Genomic DNA, 10021 nt, shown 5'->3' on the forward strand with positions numbered 1-10021 from the left:
GAGTATAATCTTTTCTTTTTCTTTGTTCAAACTATAAGAGTAATTATGATTTTTGCAGACTACTGCTATTTCCATTCTGTGGTTTCTGCTGTGAAAAAGTGCCATATGCAATAGTACACATAGAAGAGATAATGAAATATGTTCTTTCTGGCCAGAAAAATGTGAAGTTCAAAAATGTATCCAGGAATTGTTTTGCCTTCTGTCTTAAAGCACTGCATGATGCTGTACCAAGCTTTTTGTATTTGAAGGAAGTGAAAGACATGCTTAAGAATTTATTATACTTGCCTCTTTTTGGAAATTATTTTAGGTTTTTGTTTACTGTAAATTTGGACTTAAAAGCCAGAAATAATTCCTGATTAATTACTGTATATCTCAAGCAGCTATAAAACTTCCAGCAATCAAATTACTATTTGTTTCAATGAACAAATAAGAAAGTGGATGTTACTGATTAAGAATTTAATAAACAATGCACATCACAACAGAATTCACTGTTCATTTATTTTGCTGTCTGTGAAACAGTAAAGAGAAGCAGAAAACTGTGGTGATTAAAGCGTACATAAATTTTTATGTGAGGGAGTCAGACTGACTGCATAGCAAATGCCTCCAGAATTGATGTCCGCAGCCGTCAGCATGGATCTCACAGCCGATATTTCCAGCAGATTTATTTCGTTGGGTTTTTCGCGGCCGTCCCACCAATGCTGAACTCGAACGGAACCTCCGCCCGGCCCCGCCCCGGCCCCGCCCCTCCCGCGCAGGGCGCAGCCGCGGCCCCGCCCGCGGCGCCTGCGCAGGAGGCGCGGCCCGTCCCGCGCTCGCCGCCGCTCGCGTCGCAGGTCCCGGGCCGGAGCGGGCCCGCAGCGGTGCGTGAGGGCGGCCCCGGCCCGCGGCCCCCCGGCCCCGCGGCAGCGCCCAGGGACTATCCCGGGTGCCGCCGGACGGGCAGAGGGAGCCCCGCGGAGCGGCGGCCTGGGGGGTGGGTGGAGAGCCCCGCTGGGGTGTGCGCCAGAGCGGCAGCACCCCGGCCGGGCTCGGGTTTGGGATCCCGGGGTGCCAGTGAGGGGTGCGGCGGGGTTGGCGCGGCCCCAGAGGGCAGCTGGGAGGTGTGGGGGTCCAACAGCAACGAGAAGTGTATTTTTAATAATTTATTTTATTTTACTGTATTTAGTTTGGTATATTTGTATATCCCTGGGTGCTTCCCAGGGGCGTGCTGGGGTGGTGGCTGCGCTGAGACGCGCCGGGCACGCTCAAGGGCCTTGCAGGGCTCAACCTTTCACTCGTTCGCAGGGCAAGGATGAGTCTGTTCGGATCAACGTCGGGGTTCGGTACCGGAGGTACCAGCATGTTCGGCAGCACGACAGCCGATAACCACAACCCGATGAAGGTAGGTGTGTGCCAGCCCCCTGTGCTGCTGCGTCTGTTAATTTGTCACAGCAGGACCTACTGTCTCATTCTGTAGAAGTCATAAGAGCTCGGTTCACAGTTTTCAAAAGTTGTTCTGTCTCCTGTCCTTCCCAGGATATTGAAGTAACATCTCCACCTGATGACAGCATATCTTGTTTAGCATTTAGTCCACCAACGCTGCCGGGTAATTTCCTCATTGCAGGATCGTGGGCAAATGATGTAAGTATTCTCAGTTAGACATGCAGATGAATAAAGTGCCTAAACTGCAAAATGGGATCCTAAAAGCTTGTGCAGTGCCCCTGGAAACCTAACTTGTTGAAGAACTGCAAAATTTATGTCCGGTATCAAGGCACTAAGTTTAACTGATAAGTCATCACAAGCCCAAAAAGAACAAATTATGGATGAGATCCCAGCTGGCTCAGGCAGGGAGGAAGACAAATGAGGGCGTGTTTTCTCACTGTTGTGTTCTGCCAGCTGAGGGTTCAGGGTTCTCCAGGACAGTGTGGTGAGGGGTTACAAGTTTGCAAGGCTTCTTGAGGTGGAATTGAAGTTGTGGGGTTGAGTGTTTGCTCTACAGGTGAAAGGGACAGAAGCAAAAACCGCAAGGCTTCACTAGTTCTGAAAAAACCCAGACTTTGGTATTTATAACCATACTTTTTGTTGGATAAACTAGGGCTGGAGTCTCCAGGACAAGTCTTTTCAAGTTCCTGTTAATATGGTTTATCTGCATTTGCTTCTCCTGTTGCAGGTTCGCTGCTGGGAGGTTCAGGATAACGGACAGACAATTCCAAAGGCTCAGCAGATGCACACAGGGCCTGTACTCGATGCCTGCTGGAGTGATGTATGTTATTTAAAAACAAATGCACATTTTTTACCAAAAGTCCACATAAATTGGTGTGTGGTTTGCAGGCAGATGAGTGCCACAGGTAGCTGCAGCCCATGGTTGTTGCACAGACTGAAATTGCTGTAAATGTGTGCCGAGTGTGTCCTAGTGGGATGGGCAGGCATGGGTGTAAGAAGGCTAAAAGTGAGTTTTAAAGTTAGGAGTGTGTTAAAAGCTAGATAAAAATAGCACCGTTTGTTCTTTCATGACATAGTAATAAATAAATTTGAATTTATGTTTCTTCTTTGTCTTGCAATCCCTGTACATGTTACATTGATGTTACACTGTTTCTAGAAGAGAATAACACTTGGCAGTTTTCCCGTTCACTAATCTCTTGGTTTTATTCTTATTTTTTAGGATGGGAGTAAAGTGTTTACTGCTTCATGTGATAAAACTGCCAAAATGTGGGATCTCAACAGTAATCAAGCAATTCAGATTGCACAAGTAAGTAAATTCCAAAGTACTAAACAGTTTTTTTTCTTTTTCTGTTTTTATTTAAAACTACCTTTCTATTTTTTCTGGTTTTGTGATAGTGAAGTGCACCTGAACAGGTGATCAAAGTGATTTAAAAACCCTCTCTTTTACTTAAGGGAGCTCTTTCCACTTCTGCAGTGATCCCACTAAGCCACCCTGATGCATTAGAGGGGAAAAATATTTTAAAGAAGTCATTCAATTGATTTCACAAATACCAGCTTTTTATTGCAACAACAACAGAATTACAATTTATATTCTCAAATTAGAAGTTAATGTCTGTTTGTAGAATATGTAATTATGGCAACTAAAATTAGTTACTAGTTGGAATTTAGGACAAGTTGTTCTCTTTAATGATTACTTTTTGCATGTGTGTTTGTCCTTTTCTTCAGCATGATGCTCCTGTGAAGACCATCCATTGGATTAAAGCCCCAAATTACAGCTGTGTGATGACAGGAAGCTGGGATAAAACTCTGAAGGTACAATTTTTACCGGAACAAATGGACACAAAGTGTGCTAGTAATTTGTGTATAAAAATATTCATGGGAAGTGAAGATATTTTATTAAGCTCTAATAATTAATGGAATAGTCTCACTTCACAGGGAGTTGCACTATTCTGACTGTAACAAGAATGAAACAGTTACATTCTCTGTCCTATAGTAATTTTTGGTGTATCCTGAGCTCCAGGTGTAAGTTTGTTTGTTTCTCTGTTCCATCAGTTCTGGGATACCCGTTCACCAACTCCTATGATGACTCTGCAGCTCCCTGAAAGGTGTTACTGTGCAGATGTGGTAAGTCAGGATATGTGGCAAACTGGTGCCAGCTGGATGACTGGGAGGAAGAAGAAATTTTGGGGGTTCTGTAGGACAGGATTTGAATACTGTTAGTGTTTGATGTCTGTGTGATTGTAGTACTGGAACATAACCTGATCTTCTTGATCAGGCCCTGGAAAATAGGGGGTTTCATCATACAAAACACACTTGGTGTCCTTTTAACATCACAAAAATCAGCATGAGGATTGACCTGCCCATAGTTCTGGATAAGTTTGTAAACCACCATTGCACTTCACATGGGCAGAATCAGCACATAATTAGAAGATTTTTGGTGTGTTTAATTTCTCAGTGACAGGGAAAAACTGAGTTGTGTTTGAAGATATGTGAATAAACGAACTTTTTCTTTATCTGCTTCCTGTTTCCCTCCCTCTCATTCCTTTTAGTTCTTCAGAGTGTTCTGCCATGCAATTAACACAAGTGTCTCTCTTCCAACCTGTTTTACAACCTTGTCCAGGTTCATCCTATGGCAGCTGTGGCCACTGCAGAAAGGGGTTTGATAGTTTATCAGTTAGAGAACCAACCTTCTGAATTTAGAAGAATAGAATCTCCTCTGAAACACCAGGTAAATAATAATATTTGTATTTATACACATCATTGACATTGTGGGCTTGACGTTTTTTGTAAAAACATGCACTGTTTCAAAACCAAGTTATCTTAGCATGGTAATGACCTGGTTTTCCAGTGATCTGTTGCTCATCTTCACAAGGATTTAGAAATTTAAACTGTTGCCTAAATTCTCAACAGACTTTGAGTTATCTCTTGACCTTGCTAGTGGTTTTGCTTTAGCTTGCATTGATGACTTTGAAGTTTTGTGTCCCTGTGGAAAAGATGTCTGTCTAAAACTCCTTTGTATCTTTCTCAAATTCAGCATCGCTGTGTTGCTATTTTCAAAGACAAAGTGAACAAACCAACTGGTTTTGCCCTTGGAAGTATTGAAGGCAGAGTAGCTATTCATTATATCAACCCCCCAAACCCGTAAGTATTCACTAAAACAGCCTCTCTTTATTGCTCAGGTCACAGTGATGGAAATAAAAAGCTTTTTTTAAAAATATTTTTACCTTTTTAATTTCCTTTCCAGTGCAAAAGATAATTTCACGTTTAAATGCCATCGCTCCAATGGCACAAATACATCAGCACCTCAGGACATCTATGCTGTGAGTATCCAACATGTATCATATATACACTGTACACTCCTAATGTAAAGTTGGCTCTGAATTCTTCTCCTTCACCTTTTATCTTGCCTAAGGCTGTCTAAAACGCATTTAAGGACCTGTCATAGTCATTCTTTAAGAGAAAAGGCAAATTTTTGTACTCCCATAAAACAGGCACTTTGATTGAATCTGCTTGTCAGCAGATTCAACTTGTTGATTTTGCAGATATTGAAACAATAGTTGTGTAATGGCATTATGCATTGAGTTATTAGGTACTAAGCCAAAAAGATGGTGTTTTTCTTGTTGCTTTGGTGGTTTTTCTTTGGTTGTTTTTGGGGATTTTTTTCTCCAAAGAAATTTTAAAGATTTAAGAGCTGTATTTAGTTGAAATTTAACGTATTTACTCTTGTAGACTTCATCACACCTTCTGTGAGTGTGTCCATCACCTGTTGCTCTGTGTGGTGTTTTACATGGTTCTGTGTGGTTCTGCAGGTTAATGGGATTGCATTCCACCCTGTCCATGGTACTCTGGCCACAGTAGGGTCCGATGGGAGATTCAGCTTCTGGGATAAAGATGCACGGACAAAGCTAAAAACCTCAGAGCAGCTGGACCAGCCAATATCTGCTTGTTGTTTCAACCACAATGGCAATATATTTGCTTATGCTTCCAGCTATGATTGGTCAAAGGTAAGAAGGCTTTAGACTCATGTTCATACTTTCAGTTGACAACAAAGACTCTTCTTCTTGTGAGGCTTTTGCTAGTTTTTTTATAAGTAGTAGATGAACCTTTCTGATTTCTAAGAGAACTTAAAATGGCCATTTTGGCCAGCTGGTGAAATTTAATATGGAAGCTGTGAATTTGTGGTGTTTCAGCTCCAGCAGGACAGGATTGCTAAATGATGCTGGTTTACAAATGTGGATGAGCAAACTGTAAATTCCCTGATTCAGAGGTTGCTATGGTTGCCCACACATGTTGTGCCGTGGGCAGTGTCACAGGGCAGTGTGGCACCCTGACAGCTTCCCACAGAGCTTGTGAAATGCACATCTCTGCTGCTGGTGCAGGGAAAAAAGCTGTCACTGTGATTATAAACACTTATCCCAATGTTCAAATGCTCTCTATTAAATTTTCACTGCCACTTAGTGAGGCTTTTGATGGTGCTTGTTTATGTATTTCTGTTCCACACTTAACAATACAGATGCAGCAGAACCACAGCAAACCATGATCTGTGGAAAATCAATACTTCCTAATAGTTTAAGGAGGGAGGGCAGCAAGCTTGGAATGTAACTAATTTTCATGGTGCTTGGAGGATAATGTTCCTTGTGGTTTTGAGTGAAATGAATGCAGAAATCACATAGATTAACTCAATTGCATGCCACAGAGAGCTAAATTTTAATTCACTGCATTGTATTTAGTCCTCTGCCCACATTAAAATATTTGTTGGTGCCAGGCCAGATGAATTCTTCATCTGCTGCTTGGGTAGACTTTCAGATCTGTAAACCAGTATTAAATAGTAAAATCAGTTGGTGCTAAGTACTAACCTTCCTTCCCAGAGCCATTTCTTGTCTGTGGCGTTGGTAATTTCCAACTTGAATGTTGGACCTCAGTAGCTTTATTACTGTTTACTCTCCCTGATTTGGATACTTGGGCATTAATTTGGTAATGTGTATGAAAATGATATGCAAAACAGGACATTTGCATCTGCATCTGGAGAACAGAAAACTCTGCAGTTGCCTGTAGAACTTGGGCTTCACTTGGAAAAAATGTGACCTTATGTCATTTAAGAGATAGAAAATAGAAAGTGAAGCTGGGTGGCCATTAAAGGTTTGGTTTTTTTCTCTGCCTCGAATGACATGTAAGAGAGATCATATTGAGTTCCTAGGCTGCATCTGTAAAGTAGAACTTAGAGATATTTTTTATTAAAACTATTTTATACTTTAAAAATGGATAAAAGTCTCTTAAATTTTACTTTATATGTACTTATATTATACTTATAATTCTTGTTCAAGTAAGCTGTTCCTAATCCACCAGTGTGGTCGAATATCTGGTCTTAAAGGCTTTAAGATAAAATCTTAATAAACCAAACTAATGGAATATTCATATTCTTACATTTTAAGTAACGCTGATATTTTTTCTTTGAAGAGAGTAAATGTAGATTATTTTTGTCTTTAGGGTCATGAATTCTATAATCCACAGAAGAAAAACTACATTTTTCTGCGAAATGCAGCAGAAGAGCTGAAGCCCAGGAATAAGAAGTAGTGAGTCTGACTTGAACTCCTCTACTTGTTCTGCCCTTCCTGCCTCTGCTCTTTGGCCATTTGTGCCCTGTTGCACAATGGTCCAGTCAACTTTGGATCACAAAAATTTAGCAGGAACTGTAAAAATGACAGTAAATGTATTCTGACTTGCTGGAGAACACTTTCCGAATTAGATACTCTGATGTGTATAAGAAAGAGAGGCTCGTATTGACATGACTTAACCACTCTCTGTTCCACAGCAATAATGAAATTGCAGCAAAATCAACATCTGGGGTGGATATTCCTGCTTTGAAGTGCAACCATTTGTATGTCTGGATTTATTTTGTTAGTATTACATTAAAATATGTTAATTATAATCGTTCTGGAGAGGTTGTATAAATACTGTATTTTTTGTAAGTACTTGGAGAATCACCAGTAATTCTTCTCAAAGGAGGCTTGTTTTTTTTCTTATTAATAATTCAGGGGTTCTTTCATTGCTTTCTGGTTTTTGAAATGGAAGCATTGTCTGCTGTATGCCAGGAAGAAATGCCTTGCAAATAGTTTTCCCTCCTTTTTTAGATGACTAGGAAGGTATGTAGGGGGCCAAGAGCAGTGACAGAAACTCAAGGCAGAAGATGGGCCCAGTGCAAACTTCACATTTTTCTGGCACTCCTGCAGTGGACATGACTTCTGAGCAAACTGCTTTTTCTAGTTCAAAGGAGAAGTTGCAGTGGTGCCAAGTGGTGAAATAGCTCAGTTCAGGAACATGAGCAAACCTTTAAAGGTTTTATTCATGACCAAACCAGTGTGTGCAAAATCCCTTTGACCTAAGCTTCTTTGAAGCTGACACCTTTTAGAGTTGTAGGCTGAGCATTTTAACATGGTTTTGTCCTGCAAGAGTGTGTTCAGGACTGAAAAAGATACTCATTTTTGTATTAACTAGAAAGTAGTGCTGGGAAGCTTCATCCTGATCAAAAATGCTGTGAAACAAAATGAGTGGGTCTCTTTCTGACTTGAATCTACCACTGTTTACTTTTAACTAGCCAGTTGTATACATGCCAAAGTTTTCTTTTTGGAAGTGAATGCTTATTATTCCTGTCTAACTATTGTTTGTTTGATAATGACTGAATAAAAAGGGGATGGGGGGGGAGCATGTGTAGAATTTCATGGCATATTGTACAAATTCTCTGTAAAACTGTTATGGTTTAATGCTGGTGGTTACGGATTCATGCTGAGTTTCAAATAAAATTTTTACTAAATGCTTTTTTATATTCAGAAGTTCTGTTCCAATAATGTGGGCAAGGCAATGTGCTTCCTGTTTCAAAGCAGCTTCTTGGCCTTTCACTGCGACTCAGGGACATTTGCTGAAAGTCAGCTCCTTTTCCTCCAGCTGCTTAAGCTGAGAATCCAATGCATTTTCCAACTTCTGTTCCACTACCAATGATTCCTGTGGGTTTGCCTCAAAGAATTGGGAGAAGTGGTGTGAAAGGCCTTTTGTTCTGAGATGAATCAAGTTCATTGCTATTTCAGCAGCCAAACACCTGACATGGTGAGTACAGATGAATCACAGACTCTTCAGACTCCCTCCAGCCCACTGTCTTCACTCCAGACTCTCCCCTGTGTTCATCAGTTTTTGCTGGATTGGTATTTCTTGTTTGGTGTAGAGGAAAATCCTTTAAATACACCCAACTCTGCTTTGTTAAGGGGTTATCTTTTTCTGTTTTATTTCTCAAGACAGTTTAGTTTGGTTTTTTTCCTGCTACCTCTATATTTACATAGTTTTAGATTTTGCATTCATGCACAATTTGTTTTCTTTAAGGTAGGAAAGAGTTCCCAGCACTTAAATCAGTAGCTGATCATTTGCTCAAACATTTGTTTGGTTTCTGTTGATTTTTTCCCTAAGGTTGTGATTGTTATGCAGCAATCTTTGGTTGTTAGCACATTTTTCCAGACTTCCCAGTCAACAAGAATGCCACTAAGCAACTGCAGGCTCGAGATCAGGTGTAAGAGATCACTGAAGTGTGCAGAACTCCCACTGGAGCAAACAGGGAAGAATGGAATGTGTCATTGTTTCCTGCTTTAAAAAAATCTCATTTTGTTTAAATACCTAACAATGTGAATGAGTGAGAGAAAATAGATGAGTTCAGCAGGTACATTTCTCTGGGATCCAGTGGAGCTGCACCTGCTTCAGTGGCCACTGAGGCCAGCGCTGGTGAGTCTGGTTTTGTAACACATTATGGGTTAGTATGTTGAGTACTTACTCTGCTGGACTGAATTTCTTTGTCACTGAGGCTTCAGAATTATTTAATCATCACTTGCTACTTGTTCAGACTAATTTTAGAAGGACATAGTTTCCATTCTGTTGCTGTGCACATTAGATGTGTTCAGCTGGGAGGAGAGGCTTTGAACTGAATTGTTTTCCATTACCCAAGTTAAGAGAGCACATTGGCAATTTGCTCTTCCCTGGAACTATTGTGAGGTTCTGTTCTAAAGTACACACAGCTGTATCCCTTCAAGCATCAAAAATGAGAGTTTATTCACACCCTTTAAAGTGTTAGTGCACTTCTGGAAATGTATTCATTTGCTATTCTATGGCAGTTACCTGTCAGACCTGGGTGAAGAATGTAAGATGCTAACATGTACCCAAAGCTAACCATAGGAATGCTTGATGTATAAAATAACTTCTTTAGTTTTCTGAAAGTTTGCTGTCAATGTGGTTTATTGCAGGCAAATAATCTTTGGCATAAAGAGCAGCCCAGAAAAACCCCTCAAAAGGGGAACATTTTACATTTTCAGATGAGTTTCCTGCTGCTGCTCTCACGTGTCAGTGGTTTTGCACATTGGTTTAATGAAACGTATTTCAGAAAACGAAATAATTGGCGAAGTTTGTCTGCTAGAGCCTTTCACAGATGAAACAAGACATGTTTGCACAATGGCAGGCAGGCAGAGTATTGATTTACCATCTGCCACAGGAAATGCAATCCTGAATTGGTGAGTACTCCAGTTTAGCTCCTAGGCCAGAGAAATTGGTCACTTGAGTTGTTCTG

At 40.8% G+C, this 10021-nt stretch overlaps 1 protein-coding gene across 1 annotated transcript; it reads left to right on the forward strand.

Moving 5' to 3' along the window:
- The first annotated feature begins 776 nt into the window (after nt 1-776).
- Nucleotides 777-8182, forward strand: RAE1 (ribonucleic acid export 1). Its single transcript, XM_084217673.1, has 12 exons — nt 777-860; nt 1285-1381; nt 1516-1620; nt 2150-2242; nt 2642-2728; nt 3148-3234; nt 3475-3546; nt 4043-4150; nt 4457-4563; nt 4667-4742; nt 5232-5426; nt 6910-8182. Exons 2-12 carry the CDS (start codon nt 1292-1294, stop codon nt 6994-6996), a joined length of 1107 nt encoding a protein of 368 aa, XP_084073799.1. The 5' UTR covers nt 777-860; nt 1285-1291; the 3' UTR covers nt 6997-8182.
- The last annotated feature ends 1839 nt before the right edge of the window (nt 8183-10021 follow it).

Source organism: Fringilla coelebs (assembly GCF_963513975.1).
Source record: "Fringilla coelebs genome assembly, chromosome: 18".
Taxonomy (NCBI): Eukaryota; Metazoa; Chordata; class Aves; order Passeriformes; family Fringillidae; genus Fringilla; species Fringilla coelebs.